This window comes from Populus euphratica, unplaced genomic scaffold (assembly GCF_000495115.2).
Source record: "Populus euphratica unplaced genomic scaffold, PopEup_1.0 scaffold59.1, whole genome shotgun sequence".
In the NCBI taxonomy this organism is placed as follows: domain Eukaryota; kingdom Viridiplantae; phylum Streptophyta; class Magnoliopsida; order Malpighiales; family Salicaceae; genus Populus; species Populus euphratica.
This window is the reverse complement of record NW_011499940.1, coordinates 115,108-137,701: the sequence shown is the minus strand read 5'-3', so window position 1 is coordinate 137,701 and position 22,594 is coordinate 115,108. Positions and strand designations below refer to the sequence as shown.

General features: G+C 30.2%; 3 protein-coding genes and 1 long non-coding RNA gene across 5 annotated transcripts; 2 read left to right on the top strand and 2 right to left on the bottom strand.

Annotated features, from left to right (window-relative positions):
• Nucleotides 1-220: 220 nt before the first annotated feature.
• LOC105136877 (dihydrofolate reductase-like) lies at nt 221-2,794 on the bottom strand. Its single transcript, XM_011042378.1, has 6 exons — nt 2,594-2,794; nt 2,236-2,328; nt 1,995-2,093; nt 1,592-1,633; nt 1,270-1,501; nt 221-863 (listed from the first exon to the last, which is right to left on the bottom strand). The coding sequence occupies exons 1-6, from the start codon at nt 2,717-2,719 to the stop codon at nt 640-642; spliced, it is 816 nt and encodes a 271-aa protein (XP_011040680.1). The 5' UTR covers nt 2,720-2,794; the 3' UTR covers nt 221-639.
• LOC105136880 (uncharacterized) lies at nt 1,667-16,271 on the top strand. Its single transcript, XR_844437.1, has 3 exons — nt 1,667-1,754; nt 10,729-10,734; nt 16,260-16,271. It is a non-coding gene; the product is annotated as an uncharacterized LOC105136880 (long non-coding RNA).
• On the top strand, nt 9,200-13,518 carry LOC105136878 (ubiquitin-conjugating enzyme E2 22-like). Of its 2 annotated transcripts, none has more exons than XM_011042381.1 (7): nt 9,200-9,506; nt 11,204-11,306; nt 11,641-11,785; nt 11,870-11,947; nt 12,160-12,272; nt 12,370-12,473; nt 12,970-13,518. In XM_011042381.1, the coding sequence occupies exons 2-7, from the start codon at nt 11,304-11,306 to the stop codon at nt 13,331-13,333; spliced, it is 807 nt and encodes a 268-aa protein (XP_011040683.1). In that variant the 5' UTR covers nt 9,200-9,506; nt 11,204-11,303; the 3' UTR covers nt 13,334-13,518. The 2 variants fall into 2 exon arrangements, with proteins under 2 accessions (XP_011040683.1, XP_011040682.1); XM_011042380.1 differs by having other exon boundaries at nt 11,179-11,306.
• Nucleotides 14,242-15,965, bottom strand: CAM3 (calmodulin 3). The gene is made up of 2 exons (XM_011042382.1): nt 15,802-15,965; nt 14,242-14,941 (listed from the first exon to the last, which is right to left on the bottom strand). The coding sequence occupies exons 1-2, from the start codon at nt 15,875-15,877 to the stop codon at nt 14,568-14,570; spliced, it is 450 nt and encodes a 149-aa protein (XP_011040684.1). The 5' UTR covers nt 15,878-15,965; the 3' UTR covers nt 14,242-14,567.
• Nucleotides 16,272-22,594: the final 6,323 nt, after the last annotated feature.

The following is a 22,594-nucleotide window of genomic DNA, read 5'->3' as shown; positions in this document are numbered from 1 at the left end:
AAAAACTTTACCCTCGTGAGGTTTTAAGTTAATAATTTCTAGGTTCAGACCGTAAAGTTTTATTATTATTATTATTCTTATTATTATTATTATTATTATTATTATTTGGTCGATAATATCAACAATTTCTGATTATTGTGTTCTACTATCCAGGCCTATATAATCATGTATGCAGAGAAATTTGCATCACAAAAGATGGTATGATATCTCAAGCATGGCATTCAAAATATAGTTGTCTAACTCCTTCCATTACCGATCTTTTAAGAAGCACAAAATCTCTAGAAACCCTGGATTTTTAGAGAACTAATGCACAAGCCTTCGAGTTTTTAACTAGAATACGAGGAGTATAATACTTAGATTACTAGGAAGAAAACAGAGGAAGAGAGAAGAAATTAGCTTCCTGGCTCGTCCTACTGTCTGAACAGAGTTGTTCTGCTGCTTCTGCAGCCGCGCCAGGTTTTTAGTTAAACCGAATAAAACATTGAGCTAGTAAAACTCGATAGACCTTAATAGATTATTAGTGACTCGGTTGATACACCCAAACTCAGTTGGGACAATGCCAAGAAAAAAATAAATTATAACCATTACAGGGCTAAACATGGTTGCCCTTTTATTGCCTGCTATTTGCTTCTGATGCTTTTAGGCTTTCACAACCTCTACTTCTCTCTTTAGTTCAATGCCAATTCCATCCTGCTGAGCTTGAGCAGTATCGATCTTGTTAGAGACCTCTTCTGGCTTTTTTTCTTCATCGTCCACTTTAGTTTCTCCATTCTCCAGTTCATGATTTTCACCTTTTAGAATTTTGTTATTGTAACTGAGGATTTCTGTGGCCCAAGCACGTAGCTGCTCCGTGGCTGCCTCATCTGTGTTGCAACATAAAATACTGATCATGCAACCAAAATCACTTCAATTATTTATATAGCAATTACAACCATAATCATAGTTGTCAAACCTCGTCAGAGGACTGTTCAGGTCAATCATTCATTTTGTTATTTTTAAAGAAATCTTGAAGTTGATCCGGACAGGTTTTAAGACGGGTTTGTTCAGCTCAACCAAGTGATAAAACAACTTTGGTGAGATCAACCGAGTTTCACCAAGAGGTCAGACTTTGAATCACTTATTTTTTTAATCAACCCACCGGGCCAAGACAGGTAAAATGACTATGAACATAACAAAGCAGCATTGAACTGGAAGTTTTGAAAACCTGACATGGTCGAGTATTTTGGAAGAAATTTAGTTAGAGTTAAAACAATAAGCATCATAACCTACCAAGTCTAGGAACAGTATGGCCCTGTGGATGTCTTATGATGAGAGGGCTGTCAAAGGCAGTGGCGAGCTCCTCTGAAGGTTCTTTCAACCAATCTTTGGCTCCTATAAAGTGGACTGACTTTACCTTGATGGTGTCCTTGTAGGCAATATCACATATGCTTGGATCTCTGAATTTGGACCCTGATACCGACACAAACAGTTTAAAGGGTGGATGATCCTTCAATACTTTTCCCTGTTTCATCACAAAATTTGCCCTTTTCATTGTCCCACATGATATTATCAAGGCCCCGAAACAATCTAGAAAGCGAAAAAGTTTACATACCTGAGCTTGATAGCCAAGTAGCAGGGCTGAGAGTGTGGCGCCCTGAAGAAAAGAGAAGGGACTTGATATAATAATAATAATAATAATAATAATAAAAGGAAAACTAGATGTACGGGTCAAATAGAAGAACATGGATCACATTTATTAAACCCGACCCGGCCATGTGGGTCCACCCGAGACTCCACCCTTGAACCAGGCCGGGTTTTAAAAAAATCAACTCATAATTGACAAAGTGAAAAAATGATTTGACTTTTTTTAAAACAATTTACAAAGAATCCATGACTCAACCCTTGAACATGATTTGACTTTTTAAAAAAAAAAATATTACAAAGAATCCATGACTCAACCCTTGAACCGGGTGATAGTTCGAGCCGGGTTTAATAAGTTTGATATGGATACATGCCTGAGAGAAGCCGAGAAAACCATCAAAAGGACCTCTAGTTGTGATGTATTCACACAAATAAGAGATGCATTCTTCAAGGTTTGTATACTCTGTAAAGTCCTGCAGGTTGACACTCCAAATATTAGCATTTACTGATACTTGTATATAAAATTTGGAGCCTGGAAAGGAAATTTTATCAATGATTTTCTTTTCCCATGTATATCATCTTACTTGTCCCAAAAGAGGAGAGATCCTAGCATACCTTGTCGAACTGGAACCACTCAAAGTATGGCGGTGGGAAAATGCCTTCAATCTCGGATTTGCCTCCAGCAGGAAATACTCCGTCTGGAAAATCCTGAATGATGGTGTATGACCAGTTCAAAGTTAATATCCCCCAGTATTTGAGCGCAGTCCCATAAATTATTACACGAATCTGATTCATCGACCAAACCAGTACTATGGGTCTTCTATTATTTTCTTAGGTACTTTCCATCTCCTATGCCGACATTTCTCTGTTAAAATTTGGATTGTAACTATGGCTACACATTTCCAACCGATGAGATCGTAAATTGTTTGCAATAATGTCTAACTACATGATCAATGATTAGAGTGTTACATACCAAGTCAAAATGAGAAAAAATGGAAGGATCCCACTTGCTAATTTGCCTCTGAAGAAAACTTCCACTGGTCCTAAATCCATGGAGACATAGTATCTTCATCTTCTTTTCATCTTGGGATGTTGCCATTTATGTAGTTTCTCAGTCACTTATTGAATCAGCATGCAAGAAGGTCACAGTAATGGCTATGAAGTTAAGAGTAATGCTGTGGCGGGCCTTTTTGTAAAGGAGATGGTCGTGTTAGTTGCCACCTACCACCTCGTTTAAGGTCCTAGCTACCGTTTCGTGGTTAGGTTTGGAGCTTGCACGTGCACTCTTTGAATTAATTGAATTTCTTTCACAGTTTTAGTAAATAGAGAAATGAAATCACATTTCATTGATTTAATTTATTGCATATATTGTAATCTTCAAACTTCCACTACTTCAATAAAAAAAATTAACTTTTTTTAAATCACCATGGCTAAACCCGATTTGACGAGTTCCAATGAAAAATTTGTGACTTAAAATCTAATTTTAATCTTGTTAAAGTTTAATCAGAAAAAAAACATTCACTTCGTAAAATTTATTTAAGAGTTTTTTAGGAGTATAGTATTATTTTTTTAAAAGTATTTTTTATTTAGAAATACATTAAAATATTAATTTTTTATTTAAAAAATATTAGCATATCAAAATGATCTAAAAATAATTTAAAATTAAAAAATTATATTTTTTTTAAATATAAAAACAAAAATATCATTAACTTGATTGAGTTAACCTTAATAAGACCATTGACCGTTACATCAATGAAATCTTTTTTTGAACAAGAAAAATTGTTTGCAAATAATGGAAAAAATTAAGATTTTAGAGAAAAGCTTTTGCAATGATATTAGGGCCTTTGATTTTTATTTGTTTTATGTCAGCATGTTCCTTCATAAAAGAAAATTACATAATTCAATGATCATCTAATAAAAAAGGTGTTAGAAATGAGAAATGGTATGGTTTCATAAAAAAAAAAAAAAAAGATAATTCATTGTGATTAGGATTTCATATTTCAAATAATTATTCTAAAAAGAATGTATCCTAGTCTGGAAGAATTCATCTTAATTTAAAAGACTAACTTGGTAATTAAGGAGATGTGCTCCGTTCTTTAATTTTTTGAAATCAACATATAAAAAGATTCACTAGATTTGTTTTTTTAATATATCATACTGATATAAAAATTATATTTTTAAAATAACTCGAATATAAAATTAATATGAATTAATTCAAGAATATTATTACCATTAAATTAAGAAATAAAACAATAAAATGTTGGAGGTTCAGAAACTAGAAAAGGTGAAAGGATTCAGGGCATCTTGATGCAAAGGCATTTTGAAAAGAGTAAATGGTCATTTACTTACTCAGCCAAGCTTAAGACAAGTTTGTTTACGCGGTGAAAATTATAGTTCAAGTAAAAAAAATTAAAAAAATTATGATTTGTTACTTTAAAATACAATTTGAAACGCAGATGAAGAAGTAATAAATAGGCAATTGATGGAATGAGTGTACCTTCCACGCGAAGCAAATTAAAATAGTGGTTAAGAATATAGTAATGGTTATATTTTAAAATATTTTTATTTAAAAATATATTAAAATATTTTTTATTTTAAAAAATTATTTTTAAAATCAGCATATCAAAACAATTTAAAAATTATAAAAAAATATTTTTAATAAAAAAATTAAAATTTAAAAAAATATCATTTAGAACATAATTTCAAACAACCCTTAAACTTTTAATGTTGTCATGAATATACCAAGACAGTTCAAAAATATAATAAATAATAATTTTAAGTAAAATAATCAAAATTTAGATAAACATCATTTAGAACGCAATTTCAAATAGTCTTTGGAGTTTTTAATGCAGACACTAGCATATTAAAATAATAAAAAATAATTTTAATAAAAAAATTAAAATTAAAAATATATAATTTAGAACACAATTTCAAGCTACACTTGTAGCTTTTAATGATGATAATAATCATGTAAAGCCTCCATCAAGGCATAAACAATTAGTAAAGAAATATCAAGAGGGAAACCAAAACCTTAACAAGCAAGAGTTATATGATTGCCTCCATAAGCAACAATGCCTCATTTCTCAGTGGAGATTAAAGTCAATGGCATAGATAAGCAACAATGCCTAATTTCTCAGTGGAGATTAAAGTCAATGGCCATGAAAATCATACAAAGACTAATTTGTTGCGTTTGCGTTGTGTTGCAAGAAAAGCACAGCCAATTCATCCATTTTCAATGTTTCTAGCCATGAATTAGCATCAAGGAAACAAAATCAAATATTTTAAAATTGAGAAACTATTTCCAAGAATATCATATTTTAGTGGGTAATGTTACAATTATACTCAAACTATGTTATGTGATGTTTCCCTTCCCTTTCCTTTTTTTTTTTATTTTTTTTTTAAACTTTATCTGTGAATTTTTATAAAGTAAAGGCAATGATCAACATAAAAAAATAACTATGAAATATTTTGTTTTAACTAGTTGTATGTTGTTTATAATGTGTTTAGTTTGTTGATAGGAGATACTTTTTTAAAATGATTTTAATTAAAAATATATTAAAATAATATTTTTTATATTTTTCATATTAATACATCAAAATCATTTAAAAATATCTAAAAAAGTATTGACTTAATGTTAAAAAAATTTAAAAAATAAATTATTAAAAATTTATTTAGATAAAATGAGTTGACACAAAAACATGTATAATTACTTAATTAACAAAAATATGTATAATTACTTAATTAAGAGAGTGCTTGAAATTGAGAGTGTGGTTATAATTGTTTTTTAAAGTATTTTTTATTTGAAAATATATTAAAATAATATTTTTTATTTTTTTAAAAAATATTTTTATATTACTATATCAAAATAGTTTGAAAATACTAAAAATATTAATTTAAAAAGAAAATTATAATTTTTTTTAAAAGTAATTTTACAGCACAGAAACAAATAGCGCTATCCCCTCAGTTTTTACAATCATAGACACGATTTTGGAATTTTGTACAAACCACCCTTCCTAAGCTCCATCCATACCTAGACAACGTATATTATTAATCTATCCACCAAACCCAAACCTAATAATATAGTTGCTAGAATAAATAGATTTTAAATAATTATACTTGAAATCACAATCATTGTACCTAATTCAAGGCATGCATTATATCTAGAATAGCATCATTTTATAGTTAAAAAATTATTTTTTATTTAAATTAATTTTTTTAGTGTGTATAAATTTTTTTGATTTACTTGTATTAAAAATAAATTTTAAAAAATAAAAATAAACTTTATTTTAATATATTTTTAAATACAATTTTTTTTTTTTTAAATAAAACCTAATAACGCCAGATAACTAGCGCAGGCTAACGGCTAGTCGAGGACGATGACAATCTAACGGTCACATATTCACACCAGCCTAGGAAGGCCTGAGCTTAAAATAAAAAAATTAGAGTGGGCCCCAGATCAAATTAAATAAAAAATATTTTGTGGGACCCGCAGAGACTTGAACGCCCACCTAACTCGCATTTCAAAAAGGGTCCACTTTAATTTCGGGCTCCACACATGATATGACTCAATTGCCCTTGCTCTGCCTCTTAAACCACTGGTCTTGCCTTCCCATTTTGTTTGATCGCGGGTGCTCCTCTTGGTTTTTTTTTTTCTTGTATTATATAATTGATTTGTTAACATAATAATAATTATTATAATAATTTGTTGAATTTCTTAGAAATAATTAGAGTTTAGATTCGAGTTGTTATTTAGATATAGCGTAGAAATTAAAATTTCAAAATTTTACTTGAGAAAACTCAATATAATCTCAGATTTTTTTATTTGTTTATTATTTTTTGAGCTACAAACTATTATTTTACGCTTAAAAACAGAACATGCTATGTTAATTGATGTAATATAATGAAATGTTGATAATATCACTCCATATTATTATAATAACACTTCATTTAATAAATTTATTAAAGCTGAAAATAAAATTACAAAATAAATAAATAATATAATAAAAATATTATTAATATCATTCCTCATCATTATAATTAAGAACTTCAATAATATTGTGAGTCATTGCTTAACTATAACGTATAAGAGAAAAAATGAAAAAAAAAACCTACAAAGCTCAATATATTCCTATCTTGTAAGATCAAAGAAAAGATTTGTATAATAAGTATAAACTCTTACATTATCATCCTTTTATCTAGATATACATATTTATTGAAACAATATATATTTTAAAAGAAAATAAATCTTAATTTTGCTTGCATGTGATTAATATGAATTCAACAATTAAAAAGTTCTAAAAAAATTGTAATCTACTTGCATGTGAAATATTTCTTTTCAGCTCATTTTAATTTTATTAAAATCTATTCTTGCCTAAAAACTATATCTTTAGAAAATAGAAAGAAAAATTAATTTTTAATTTTTATACTAAATAATGATAATCTTCCATGTGGGAGGCTACATTTGTCATTCAACTTATCAATTAGCACCAAGAAGTTATAAATAAAATAAAAAACTAAGAACTCGATTAGGGCAGCAGATGTCAGGTTGATTTTAAGAAATTACAAAACAATAACCTTTTTCACTCGCCCACAAACAGAATACACAACACGCGCAAGCCCTATTAATTCACTCCTCAAAGGCCATTTGTTTTTGTGTTTTTGTGGTTGCTTATATAATTAAAACCAATCACATAAAACAAATATTTGGTAACGGATAATCTCATCAATTTTTATGTTGAAAATAGAAGATCATTGAAAACCACATTGGTTTTAGATGTTGGGAGTGATTATTTTTTATTTGATTTGATTTTTATTTTAAAAAATAATTAAATTAATTTTTTTTTAATCAAAACCCAAATAAAACAGGTTCAAACCTACTAGTTTCTGTTTGGTTTTTATTTTTTAGAACTAAAATCGGTTCAAACCGATTTTACTTGGTTTTTCCAGTTTATCTTGGTTTTGGCTCTGTTTTTTTCAATTTGACTTTGGTTTTTTATGATTTTTTATTATTTTGAGTTCGGTTCAGTTCAGTTTTTTTAATTTCAAACTTATAAAATAGAAATCGAACCGAACCAGGCAGTTTTTTCAAAATTTCAATCGGTTTTTTTACAATTTGGTTTTTTCAATTATTTTTTTCTTGTTTTCTTAGTTTAATCAGTTTTTTAGTTTTTTTACTCACCTCCTATTAGTTGTGGAGAACTCTCACTCTCCATTCTTCATTTAAGTTAAAAGTAAAAAGTGACTCCACTCTACACGTGAATAGTGAAGTATATCTTACTGTTCATATGAACAGTGTGCATATATCTTTACTGTTCCAACTAGACCAAGTCTGGTTCAAAACTAGCATTGAATTGGGTTCGACTCAATAAAAAAAAAATTAATCGTGTTTTATTGATGACGTAGTATTTACAGAATTTAATCGCAATTCTAATTTTGTTTCTAATTATATTTGACCCGATGTTGTTGCGCACTTAAAAAACCAATAAAACTTTAGTCCTCGTCGGATGTATTTCACATGTAATTGAAGTGTAGATAGCTTAACTGATTAATAAAAAAATATTTTATATAAAGTATTATTTATTTCATAGTGTAATAGCAATATGTAAATCTATAATATTTAAATTAAAAACCATTAATATATATATATAATATTCTATAATCTCAATTTCAAAATCATTTTTAACCAAATATATTAAACTACTTTTTATTTAATTTCAATTTCAACCATGTTTTTAATCAAACATATGTAAATATCAAACTAACATTAACTAAAAATATTTTTTATAAAATAATTTTTTTCATATTACAACTATAAAAGCTACCATAATACCATAAAACCCAATTATACCTCTAGTTGTGAATCATCCAGTAGATAATGGGTTAATAATATTTTTTATTTTTTTAGTGACTAAAATATCATTGTTTTGCCAAAAATAATTTGGTATAAAATCTAATTCCAGTGTAGCTTGGGATTAGTTATAGTTATGAAACTTTGACGGGCTCATCTAGAACTTGGATAATTAGGTTAAAAAAAAGACAAGTTAATATATTAACTTGGTTAAAAATTCAAGTTAATCCAAAAATTTAATATAATTAGGTTTAAAATCAATCATAGTTATGAAATCTAGATAAATTAATCCAGGATTTTAACCTATTTAAATTAAAAAATAAGTTAAGATAATAATCTAGCCAGACTTGATTAAAAATCCAAGTCAACATGCACTTTGATCACTCTATAACCTAAATCTATCTAGGTTTAAAAAGAATGGTTTAATGCATTAAAATATTTTTATCTCGTAAAATTTCTAGATTAATCCAAAATAAAAACTTGATACTTAACTTTTGGATTTTTTTTAAAAATTTTATTTAAAAAAAAAACAATAATATCATAATATTTTTGTTTAAAAAATAAATTAACCCGGATCAAATATCTTAGCCTATGACGTGAAGTAGGCCTTGCTGCCGATTTCCAAATCAAGTTTTTAAAATCAAGTCTTTAGGGCGCCCGTCTGCCAACCCGAGCCAGGTTTATAGCTATGTTTCTAAATGAACCTGAGATATCCCTTCACACAACGAACCACACTAAGAACGCGGCGCGTGGGCCTAGTCTCCACATAACTTCTATAAATCCTCTGCATCCTGTCTAGATACACGTTAATTATTACAAATATTTTATTTGCTTAAATTTTCGAAAAGTTTTTATTTTTTTATTTTTGTATTTCTTTTGTTTGCATATAAATAAATACTAGCAATAAAAAAGAAAATCTCTCTATCTCTAAAATTCACCAATCAATCATTGATTACAAGGAGAGATCGCTCTCTTACTGTATATTGTATTTGCATAAAGTTCACCTTCCTCTCTCTCTCTTGAAGGAGAAGAAGATAAGGTAAATTACCCATCTTGGTTTTGCTGCTTTTGAAGTTTAATTGATTCTTCCTCTTCTTCTTCTTCTTCTACTTAAGTTTGTTTGATTGATTAGTTTTTAAAGTGAATATGATTAGTTTTTGATAATTCTTGTTGATTAGAAAGTTAGAGTTTTGTTTTTTTATTTGGTTAGTAACTTGATTCTTTACTTCTTTGCTAATTTTTTTAATATAAATTTGATTGCTTTCTTGGAATGTGATGGATTCTTTGGAGAGTTACGAGGTTTGGTGTTCTGTTTAGTTAATTTTGTGAGGTGGGTTTTTGTGGTTTTATTTTGTTTGGGATATCTCAGGTTCATTTCTTTGATTTATGTAATTGGGTTATTTGCAATGCTTGGTTTTGGTGTTGACTTTTTGAGTTGAAAGTTTTCATTCGTTTTCTTTGATCTTGTTAAGTGGTTAAGTTCTTGATCGGGTTGTGTATGGTGTTTTTCTAGAGTTTAGGGATTTGTGTTGCAGGTTTCAACTAATGGGTTTATTCTGGCTGTTTATCTTGTTTAGGGTTTGGATTCAGCCCTTAAACTGTTTGTCTTTGTAATTGATATATGTTGCTCAATTTTTTTATTTAAGTCTCCAAACTGGTCATCCTTTTCAAAACTCATGAGTAGATCAAGGTGCGGGAAAGCAATTTTGTGCCTTTGTAAGATTTTGTGGTCGCCTGTATTTTAAAAGTACAGGCTTGTGCCTGTGCAGATTACAGCAGATTGTTATTAGCTAATGGAGGATTCAATTTCATGGCATTGTAATTTTGGCGCAGTTGGTTCTTTGAAGTGCTGGCGTTTGTAGATTCAAATGGGAATTGTGATTAGCTAATGCAGGATTCAATTTTATGGCGTTGTAATTTGGGCGCAGTTGGTTCTTTGAACTGCTGGCATTTGTAGATTCAAATGGGAATTATGAAGCTATGATTGAAACCTTCATCTCTTATCGAATTTCTTGTTTCTCTAAATTAAGCTTAAGAGTACAAGTATTCGTTATCTGGGTTCTTTTTTCCCTGCTTGAGAACTGAAAAGGTGGTGAGAAATTCTGGGCTTCCAATCAGGTTTCCATGAATTGGAAAATTCTTAGACTGGCAGGTGTTTATAACTAGATTATTGGAATTTCATTGATTTGTAGTAGCTCTGAATCCTAATTATTTGGCACATGGGCCCACAGGTGGGAATGTGAGTTTTACTTTTTAAACAGGCACATGTTTTATTGGCTTAGTTTCCGCCACAATGTGAACCTTGAAAGTTTAAACCATTTAAGTTGTGAGAAATTCAGAGCTTTCAAAGTTTAGACCATGCAAGTAATTGGTGTGTTGTTGGGTCTGTGAGTGATTACAATGGTGCCTGCAATTGTCAATAGGAGTGCTCTGTTTTTTCGCAAATAGAAAGTGCTTGAATTACCATCTTGGTTCACATCTGATGATCATATGTTTTCAGCTTTAGGAATTAACTAGGCTCACTGCATGGATATGAGTTTAGGAGCTGGTCATTGTTGCAGGGGTTTTAAATTCATTTCATCTCATTTCTGTGTGTGAGAATGGATGCACACGCCCTTGGTTTTTGTACTTCTTTCCAGGGAAAATAATGTGTGAACAGAACTGTATTCAATTCTTTCTCTGAAAATTATCTGCGATGATCTTATTTACAGGTCATATCTTATTTGTTACTGTCAGCCGGAAGTTTGGATAAGATCGTGGAACATCAGTTTTTTAATTTTGATTTCATATCAGCAAGAGCAACAAGCATCCTTGCAAGCATCTGCTTTCTGTGGCCATGGTAAATTTATGTTCAACCCTACCCCCACCCCCACCCCCCAGGAGTTGTAGAAAGTAAAATAGTGAATGATAAGATAATAAAACAATCAGAGTTTCCCACTGTTGACAAAGAAATGTCCAGAAATAGCGAACAAAACCAACAAATTCATAGCTGTTTGTGATAGGAAACAAATTTAAATTCATGTATGATGGTGGAAACATGCCAGTTGCTTCGGATCTAGATGAGCACTGAGCAATTCCTAGACTAAAGAAAATATTAACTTGCATTGAGTTTATCTGTGAAGCTTGATAATAAGGCTGCTACTTATATTGTTTCACCTCTATCTTTCTTGAAGGCAACAAATGAAAATCTTCCACCCAATGTAATAAAACAACTTGCAAAGGAACTGAAGAATCTTGATGAATCACCAGCTGAGGGAATTAAAGTGGGAGTAAACGATGATGATTTTTCGATCATATATGCTGATATTGAAGGCCCAGGCACATAACTTTTTCCTTCAAAATTTACATCCTTTAAGATATTCGTTTGGGGTTTATACTCAAAGTATATTTTTGGCCATGCAGCTGGGACTCCATATGAAAATGGTGTTTTCCGCATGAAGCTGTTATTATCTCATGATTTTCCTCACTCCCCTCCTAGAGGTTTGTGGATTCACATTGTTAATGTGACTTGAAATTTTCTGATATGTATTTTAATTTAATTCAAGGGCGTACTTCCAATTGTGAAGAGGAAGCTTTTTTGGTAATGGGCAGTCAAGGGCTGCCTTTCTTCATATTACATTTCGGATTTAATTTCCTTTCTTGAGTTATTTTCTTTTGTTAGCTTGTGAATCCTTTGAACATTTATGTTACAGGTTACTTCCTGACTAGGATTTTTCATCCAAATATTGCTTCTAATGGTGAGATTTGTGTTAACACACTTAAAAAGGATTGGAATCCAAGTCTTGGACTACGCCATGTTCTCACGGTAAGTTCCATTGGGACCTCTTATTTGGTCTCATCCATCTACTTTCATTTTCACTTCTTATTTGGTTTTACTGATATTCTGAGCTTGTTGATATCAGGTAGTGAGGTGTTTATTAATCGAACCTTTTCCAGAGTCAGCTTTGAATGAACAGGCTGGCAAGATGCTCCTTGAAAATTATGAAGAGTATGCCAGACATGCCAGGTGAGCCATCCCATATCTTACTAATCAAATACTATGGCAATCATTATTAGTTAGGACAGAGCTGATAGTGGATATAATCATGTTATATGGGACCTTTGCAACTATTATTATGAAGATGCCAATCTTTTCAGTGTTAAGAGACCACAACTTCTTGAATCTCCTAGTTCACAAGCTATTTTAGCACCAAGTCTTTGCCTCTTTAAAATGTCTAGCTTGGTGTATTGCCACTACTTTGGAGGCTATCCGATAATTACATATCTCGTAATTAGATTTCATGAGACAGTTCACTCAAACAAATAAATTGTGGAAAATGCTTAAGAATCTGAAAGAAAATGCATCATTCTAATAGTAGAAAAAACCTATTTTTCTCCTATGGAATGAAAACTGCTTGAAGATCAAGAGGGTAACATTAGAAAGTTAACAAGTTACATGGTTTCATCTTGGAATGAAAACTATGTTGTTGATGACTAATGTGTGATTGCAAACTTATTTTCAGGATTTATACTGGAATCCATGCAAAGCCAAAACCTAAGTTCAAGTCCGGAGCCATTTCAGAATCAACTACAGCTCTTAATGTTGATCAGAGCAACACTTCAGTTCTTAATAACGGTGACCAAAAGAATGCAGCTGTTAGTGCCGCTGTTCCATTGCAATCTCCACTGGCCCCTTGTACGATGGCCAGCAAAGGAGGAAATAGTCAGGATCAGCTAGCTGCTGTAGGTCCAATTCACGAGACAGAAGTTAGTGGATCAGCTGCTGCACCAACAACCAGTACGTTGAAAAAAGATGTCGGGCTTTCTAAAGTTCAGGCAGTGAAGAAGAAAATGGATGCAAGAAAAAAGAGCTTAAAGAGATTATGATTTGATGTTAAGGTTACACATGTATTGAACTGCCATGATGGATATGTGGCCAGCTTCTGTTGTTTGTCCATGAATGGGCCCTTGTAAGTGATGAGGAAAATGGGAATATATCATGTAAGGAATATTTCCATTGGTGGACAAGTGATGGATTTATTTAACTTTATCGCTTTGTTTGACTTGCACTATGATCCCCATCTTTGTGACTGAACACTGCAATGCCGGCGTGCCAGGAAATTGCGAAGACCTATATGAATTTTTTTTCTCACAGGTTATTCTAAACTTTTCTATTACAGGTTATGAATCCAAGCTGGAATTAATTATGGTATGGAAGAAGATTCGTTCTTCTCGAAGAGATTTTTCTTTTTTGTCGACCCTTTAATGAATAGCACTATGAAGTATCAAAACACAAAATAACCTTTCCTTTTGGCAGTTGACTGAGCTTTTGACAGTGTGAGACTGGTAAATGACTTTCTGCTAATTTAACCTTCGGGTCCTCTTTAAGCAATGTTGGATCGGGCTATTTTCATACCCTATTCTTTTGCATTTAAAACTGCCTGCTATAGCCATCCAAGAAGGGTAAAAACAAAGGCAAGAACAAAGACACGAAAGCTTTGCAGGTTGGCACAAGGAGATGGCCATGGGGGCATGGATTACTGGTCCAACGAAGATTTGCTAAGAATTGTATATTCCACCATCCAGGGATGATGCAAGGGTGCATGGATTACTGTTTCTCAGCAGCTTCTGAAAACTCGGATCGAACGAGTTCAAAGCTTAACCAGGATTCGAGAAGCTGTGCATGATGCACGACCACAGGGCACAGCGCCAAATCTTCAATGAAAACGAAAGGAGATTGCCCTGCCAACAGAACAACTAGAAGAGACGTTTCATGAGCGCATGGTAGCAGAACGTGAGCAAATATAGAATTGGTCATCCATTCAACATACAGGCTCGATCTTCCCAAGTAGTTCAAGTTTACAAAAGATCAAATAAGCAAAATATAAACTGGCAAAGGCAACCGAGTTTCACAAGACATTAAAGGAAAGCGTGAACATTACAACAAAACCACCACAATAAGCCACCAACACCACCTCCTTTAAGAGCCTTGATTCAAAAACCATCAAATAAAAGTTGTTGAAAATGAAACTAGAAATTCCGTTAAATAGGTCATCAACCCTGTTATCCCATCCTAATTTAAATTTATAAAAATATTTTTTCCCGGGGGGGAAGAGGGATATCACTTAGCCATCATAACCTTGACAAATTCCTCATAATTTATCTGGCCATCACCATCCACATCAGCTTCTCTTATCATCTCATCGACCTCTTCATCAGTAAGCTTCTCACCGAGATTAGTCATCACATGACGGAGCTCAGCTGCAGAGATGAAACCATTCTGATCCTTGTCAAAAACTCTGAATGCCTCTTTGAGCTCCTCCTCAGAGTCGGTATCCTTCATCTTTCTTGCCATGAGGTTCAGGAACTCAGGAAAATCAATGGTACCATTTCCATCAGCATCAACCTCGTTAATCATGTCCTGGAGTTCTGCCTCAGTTGGGTTCTGTCCTAGCGATCTCATGACAGTCCCCAATTCCTTGGTGGTGATGCAACCTGTAAAACACATGACATCAAAAACCAATTCACCAACTGTTTTTGATGGTCTCATGTGCCTCTCATGGGCACACACATAATCAAAGCTCCGCTTTCACACTATAATTTACTTCTGCAATTGCAACAAGCCAAATGCAGCAAAAGGTAGGATCTGAAAGAACCTTCTGTTTAGTTATTCTTAGTAGCAAGCTTAATCTCATTTATCATTACATAGGCATCTCGTAAAGTTTAAAAACAACTTATTTCGGAAACAACCAATCACATGCATTCAAGCACCTAAAATACAAATAAACCCGGCAGACAACAATAAGCTAACCATAAAAATTGATAATTTGGCACAAGACATGCATTTGCAAAACATTAATCAGCAAAGAAGTTCACTACGCGTCACCATGTTACAATCATTAGATGCAAAGAGTCAAAGATTACTTCTAATTTACCACCAAAAAAATCCCTAAATCACAAGCCTTGGATCCTGCAATATAATTAACGAACATCATACATGTATTATATTCCATTGTTGATTGGATCATTAAAGGTAGCCCAAAATAAAACAATCTGCTTTTCAATAGTCAAAATAAGAAACGTTTTCAATCAAAATCTAACGAACCCTTCACAAATTTCACTAAGAGAAGCTACCTTTTACCAAAGACACTAATTTTCCCAATCTCAACCGAACAAATTTCCAAATCTCACGAAGAACCCATCAATAAAAATCACATATTTCCCTCAAAGAGACCATCTTTGTACCCCAAACAACATGATCTCAAACAGATCAAGCTAAAAACACAAGCAAAAAACATAGAGCAAAAGCAAAAACTCCCCAAGAAACAAAGCAAAAGACAGATCAAGAAACATACCATCACCATCCTTATCGAACAAACTGAAAGCTTCCTTGAACTCGGAGATCTGGTCATCAGTCAATTGATCCGCCATTTCTCTTTAAGAAAGGCAAAAGTCTAGAGGGAAACAAAAAATTCTGAGAGAAAGAGAGAGAGAGAGAAAAGAGCGCGTAAGAGAGAGAGAGGAGGAGTTGTGTTTTTATATGAGCTAATTTAGCCGCCCCTAGCTTTCTTGTGGCCCCACCTATCAATTCCAACTCACTTTTTACTTCCAATCTTGCCCTTCTTATTTTTTTAACTTCGTTCTATTTTTGTAATTTTTTCTGGGATTGATGATTGGTTAGCCTTTTAAATGACCATTATGCCCTTGGTTGTGTTTTTCTAACGAGTGTTCATGAATTTATAATTCGTGAAGTATTGCATATATATATATATAATTCTGGATAATTTTCCCTTTTGGGGTGTTTGAAAATAAGTCATCCAAGCCAATATCACGAGATTAGTGAGGATTTTGCTTCTCATGATTTTCCATGGAGTTTGAATATTAGTGGATAAATAGAGGGATCCGATGTACTTTTTTAACTCTTAATCTTTTTATATTAACATGTTTTCATGTATAATCTTAATAAGAGTATTATATAAATTGCAAACTTGTGTATTCTAACTTGTTTCGTTTTTGATATTGTAATAATACTTGTGATAATAATTTAAAAAATATATTTAAAAAAATATTTTTTGCTCAATCACATAAAAAATATGTTATTATTAAATTTATTTTATTTTAAAAAAAACTATAACTGTAAAAACTATTACAATACTAAATAAATAAATTTAGTTGTGGTTTTTAAAAAGCAGGTCTAAAAAAATATGTGTATAGTTAAAACTATTACATAACAAAAATTTTCATGCAAAATAAATAAAAAATAATAAAACTAAAATTTAAAATACAATTACACTTGGAGTCTAATATAAAAAACAAAAACTATTTAATGTAAAAGGTAAATCAAATATACATGAATAAATTGATTTTTATTTTATACAATGATTCATTTGTAATTATTATCTTCCTATCATATTAATCATCATTTTCTTTTGTAATTTTCAAGAGAGGAACCTTTGACATTGATACACTTTTTTCTAATAAATCGTAAATTGTCAAGAACACGTCACTTTTCAAGTTTGGCAAACATGAAAGATATTTTCAAGCAATTTCTTGCAACATATTTTGTAAACCTACTTGACAAGGAAAGGAAATTCATCCCAACTCTTTATCAATCAATCTCACCTCTACTTTCAGTTATTATCAAATTCATGTCAACTTATGCAATCAAATCACTAATAAAAAAATAAATATTTTTGCAAATTATTCCTTTCCTCTTCAATGGAGCTCCTTTTTCATAAATTCATAAACTTATATCTCTTATAAAGTAAATTTTAAATCAATTATATAATTAAAATATTTCAAAACTTTAGGACTGAAAATTTAGAATTTTTCTAAGGTTGAGGATGCAAATACACACTACCATTCAATATAGCTTCGTTTATAATTATAAGACCTGATCAAATTTGAAATCTTGATCATTTGATTATATGTGTTAACTCTAGTTAGCATGAGTTTTTTTTTAATAAAATAATACTATTTTAAAATAAAATAAATTTTATTATCAAATAATCTCATGTCAATCACTAATATAGATAATAATGAATATTAATGAATCGTGTTTTTTATATGCATACCCTATCGAGCACCTATTAAGTAAGAAATTTAGATATTCATATCCTATTTAACAGATTTTGAATATCCATATAGATATTTATTTTATGATTATTATTTATTATTTAATAAAAAATAAAAAATATATATTAGAGTTAGATTTGGATTGACTTTTGAGTATAGTTTGACAATATTTATATTTTATTTATTATTCAATAAGTAAGTAAGGTAAATATCTATAAAAAAACTTATCTTTTAAATTAATTTATATTAATATATATCAAATTCAAATTAAATTTTCACCGCTATCATATACTATATATGTGTTTTTGGTAAAAAAGAAATGTTTCCCGGTCATCCTATGCATGCGGGAGACCAATTTTCTAAACCAATAAAAGGGTACTTAAGTCATTGCAAATTTTGAAAAAATTACACCCTCGAAATAAAAAAATTGCAGTGAATAATCATCAGGGGCAAAATCGTACAGCACGAAGAAAAAAGTAAAAAAAAAGCCAATCATAAGGAGAAGAAAGAGGTCGACAGATCTGTCAATGACTATACAGTTAATTACCGCCCATCATTAGAATAACCCATTCACATAATGCCACGTAGGTTTCTTTGATTTTAAAAGATTTCTTGCTGAGCAGTTATTGGTGTACAGTAACTTTCGGTGAAAATGATGGCGAATTTAGTGAATCAAAATGGCAAAAAGCAGACGTGCACGTTTACGCGGTGTGGACGCGGAGAATCATGACATCTCGCGGTGACTGCCACGTAATCTCTACATCTCCTTCACCATGTCACCATTCCTATTACAGTTACGCTCGGGGCTGCAATAACCACTAAAATAAATTTTATAAAATAAAAAAAATATTATTTTTATATATCCCACACAAAAAATCATTTTACAAAATAATATTTATTATGATTTTAAACACCCTCTTAAACTAGACCTGTCCTGTCCTAGGAGGTTGATATGAAACCTCATTAGTTTATATCTCATACCAATACCAGATTAGATGTTAAAAAAGATAATTTAGAGTTAATCTAGCTTAATATAATTAAAATCTAATTTAATTCTTTTATTTTTATATATAAAATAATATTGTTTTGATTTTAAAAATTAAAAATAATATTATTTTGATTAACTTAATTCAACCCAAATTAACTTATTTAATTTACAATTTAAATTATAAATTATACCAAGTTTAATTACTATAATTCTTGAGCAGTTTGGTCAAATCCATGTAACATGTCTTTTGTTGACCTGAATTACAAGTGACACCGAGTTTAATTACAACTATGTGATTGACCCGTGCTTAAATCCATGTAACATGCCTTTTGTTGACCTGAATTACAAATGACACCGAGTTTAATTACAACTATTTGATTGACCCGTGCTACACTACAGGTCAAGTTCAAAAAAAAAATTGAACATAAAAAAACATATTCAAATATTGTTAATGTTTTTTCTCTAACATAAAAAAATTAAATTGTGTGAGGGTTTACTCGATGTAACCCAGTTGGCATTATTGGTCAAAAAACAATTCATATAACTTGTGAAAATAAACTTTAACTAGATAAAATTCCGAGATGATATCTTTTTTTAATATTAAAATAACAAAATATTATATTGACATTGGACAACCAGGGTTAACATGTTACATTCATGATCCAAATTGTGAGACTATGATAACCCTATGGAAAACACATTAAAATAAATTATTAAGCTTGATTCTCAATTAATCCAATATTGAATAATAAAATTAAAAAACAATCAATCAAAAAAGAACCTAAAAAATAACTCGGGTTAACATGTTAAACTTGTAACCCGGATAATAAGACTGAGATAACTCAATAAAAAAAATTGAAACAAATTATAAATTTCAATCCTTCACTAGTCCAATATTGAATGATGAGATTAAAAAAAACCAATTACAAAAATAACATAAAAACAATTTGAGTTAATCCACTAAACTCATGACCTGTGTCATTAGACTGAGATAACCTTATAAAAAAAATAAAAAAATGACCTGATTTAACCCCAGTTAACTTGTCAAATCCATGATTTTGATCTTTAGATCGAGATAACTCCAAAAAGAGAAAGTCAAACTCCAAAGAAAGAAAGTCAAAACAAATTATAAAATTCATTCCTTAATCTTCCACGTCAGACCTAATGTTGAATAATAAAAATTATAAAAATATTAACTAAAAATAACAAAAACAATTAAGCCAAGTTAACCTGAGTTAACCGTTAAACACTATTATCTAGTCATAATACCATGATAACCTCATTAAAAAATAAATTTTAACAAATCATGAATCTTACTTCTCAATTAAACACAATATTAGTTGATGAAATTAGAGGAAAAAAGTCAATAAAAAAGAGAGAGAAAATGAGTCAATTAGGTTAAAAATAAATTATGAAACTCAATTCCCAATAGACTCAATGCTGAATAATAAAATTAAAAAAAAATCAATTAAATAAAAGATACAAAAAATAACTCGAGTTAACTCGGATTAAGCCATTAAGCATTATTTCAGTGTCATAAGATCAAGATAATCCAATGAAAACTAAACAAATAAATCATGAAATTTAATTATCAATCAAATCAATATTAAAAGATGAAATTAGAGAAAAATACTAATAAAAAATTCTTAATTAACCAGGTTAATCTACTAAATTTAGGATCTGTGTTATGAAAATATAATAACTAAATAGAAAAAAATTTAATATTAACAAATGAATTTTAAAAAAATATTAATTGAAAAGAAAAAAAAACAAAGAAAAAGAAGCAAAGCAAAGAACTATTATAATGAATACTGCTTTGTAAGGAGGGGGTACAATAAAACCCCTCATAAGATTAGGATAATCTAATGAAAAGTAAATTTAAAAAAATTATGAAATTTAATTATTAATCAAACCAATATTAAAGGATGAAATTAAAAAAAAAAATTAATTAAGAAAAAAAAATCCTGAGTTAAGTGGATTAACATGTCAAATTAGGTTAATCTGTTAAACCTAAGATTCATATTATGAGATAGCGATAATTAAATAAAAAAATCAATACTAAAAAACTAAATTAAACAAAAAAAATAATTGAAAAGAAAAAAATAAAGAAAAAAAATAAAAAAAGACTATAATCCAAAGGCATCCACCTTTCCTTTTAATATAAAGTAAGTATATAATTCGTAAATGGTTTTGTTAAATTTATATAACATGTTTTTAGTTATATCAGATCATGAATCAGATAAATTAATTACTAGTATACATATGTATTTATGTTCAATGGTTACTTTTTGAATTAGAATTATAATACTTTTAAGTTTTTGAAATAACAAGATAAAATTTACAATATTATAAATTTATACATGTTTTTTGTTTGTAAGTATTTAAATATAGTTTTTCATGACCTAAAAATAATTTTTTATTCTATTTTTTTAAAGTTATACTTAATTTTTTCTAGTTACGAAACTATCATAATTACATAATATGTTGTGGTAAATAATTAAAAAGTCTTTAAATATTTACATTTTTAATATTTAAAGTAATGAAAAAAAACATGTACAAACATAGCTATTAGTAAGGTGAGGGATGTAAAATCTTAATTATAGGGAGAGATTGATGTCAAAAATGTTTTTGGGTTATTCCATAATTTTTTTTCTCTCTTCAAATAAAAATATTAAAAAATATTATCAAAAAAATATAATAGTGAAAAAAGGATGACAAAATGCTTAGAAAATGATCAAAAAATTATTAAGGATATTCAAAAATACAAAGATTGAAATTTAACGGTATTTTGTTGAAGGTTTAATTGAGTTTATTAAGGTTTTAATTGCAAGGAAAATTAATTTTGGAATCAATTTAGGCTTTAATTAGAAAAAAATAAAATTTTGGAGTCAAATTATAATTTTTGAAGGTTCATTTGATCAAATCAGGGGCTTAATTGCATAGATATTGAAGTTAAATGACCAATTAGAGACTTAATTGAAGAAATCCAAAACTAAGAAGCAAAATAAAAAAAACACATAAATAAAGGGGCTGCAATTAAAGCAAAACAAAGGCCAAATTGAAGAAATTAAAAATTTATTGCTCAATTAAAAGTCAAATTGCAGAAATTCAAGACCAAGGACCAAAGTAAAAAAGACAAACAACTTTAAGGTCAATGTTATATTTTTTGCGGGGATGCAATTACATGGATTTTGTCTTAAAATTGCAATTTAGGATTCGATTGAACAAATAACAAATTGAGGATTGATTTGTACTTTCACATAAGTTTGACGTCATTTTTATTTAAATAAAATGACTTGTTTTGCCCAAAACGAGGTCGTTTTATACATCGTTAATTAAGAAAAAAAATCCAAAACGGTGTCGTTTTGAACAACACAGTACATCTTCATCTTCCTTTTGACGTGCAAAAAACAATGAAGGGAACTTTTGTTTCCCTGTTTTCACCACCTTTTCTTCCTCCTTTTAGTTCAAAAAGACGCCGACTAAAGACCTTATTTTGCTCACTTGACCTGTGGTTTCCTACATGTTGGAGAAATTGAGGAGCATTCCTCCTCGGGCAGTCGTAGAGCGACAACATATTGATTACCCCAGCCATGTCTATCTCTTGTTTTCACCTATAAGAATAGGGGAGACAAGGGGCAAAAAAAAAAAAAAAGGACAGAGAAGACAGAGGACAGAGGAGAAGAGAGGGGGAAGACCAGAAAAAAAAGAAGAAGAGGAAGAATGGTCTAAAGACCAAAAGGAAAAAAGAAGAAGAGAAAAATAAAGGAAAGAAAAGAAAAACACATAGAAGGGAAGAAGACAAACCACCCCCTAGAACCATCGTCACCGTTGGCCATCACTGACGTCTGAGGCTTCTCCGGGTAAACCCTCCACCCCTTTTTCTTTCATTTCTTCCCTTACCATGTAGTTATTGTGTTTATGCATGGTAACCAGCTAATGTGGGTTGGGTCCATGGATCTTGAGCTAAATCCAGTCCAATAAAAAAAAACTATTGGTAACATTTTGTGATTTTCCTGCCTTTTTTTACATGACTTTATTTAAATATCGGCTTGTATTTTATGTCGTAAAAATACAAGAGCCAG

What these genes read in the sequence shown, in the direction of transcription:
- LOC105136877 (XM_011042378.1), bottom strand. Translation starts at nt 2,719, where the DNA reads ATGGCAACATCCCAAGATGAAAAGAAGATGAAGATACTATGTCTCCAT. An exon ending in TTTTTTCTCATTTTGACTTG is followed by an intron (nt 2,329 to 2,593) that starts GTATGTAACACT and finishes ACCATCATTCAG; the next exon opens with GATTTTCCAGACGGAGTATT. An exon ending in AGTGGTTCCAGTTCGACAAG is followed by an intron (nt 2,094 to 2,235) that starts GTATGCTAGGAT and finishes GTCAACCTGCAG; the next exon opens with GACTTTACAGAGTATACAAA.
- LOC105136878 (XM_011042381.1), top strand. An exon ending in TCCTCACTCCCCTCCTAGAG is followed by an intron (nt 11,948 to 12,159) that starts GTTTGTGGATTC and finishes TTTATGTTACAG; the next exon opens with GTTACTTCCTGACTAGGATT. An exon ending in GACTACGCCATGTTCTCACG is followed by an intron (nt 12,273 to 12,369) that starts GTAAGTTCCATT and finishes TGTTGATATCAG; the next exon opens with GTAGTGAGGTGTTTATTAAT.
- CAM3 (XM_011042382.1), bottom strand. Translation starts at nt 15,877, where the DNA reads ATGGCGGATCAATTGACTGATGACCAGATCTCCGAGTTCAAGGAAGCT. An exon ending in GTTCGATAAGGATGGTGATG is followed by an intron (nt 14,942 to 15,801) that starts GTATGTTTCTTG and finishes TGTGTTTTACAG; the next exon opens with GTTGCATCACCACCAAGGAA.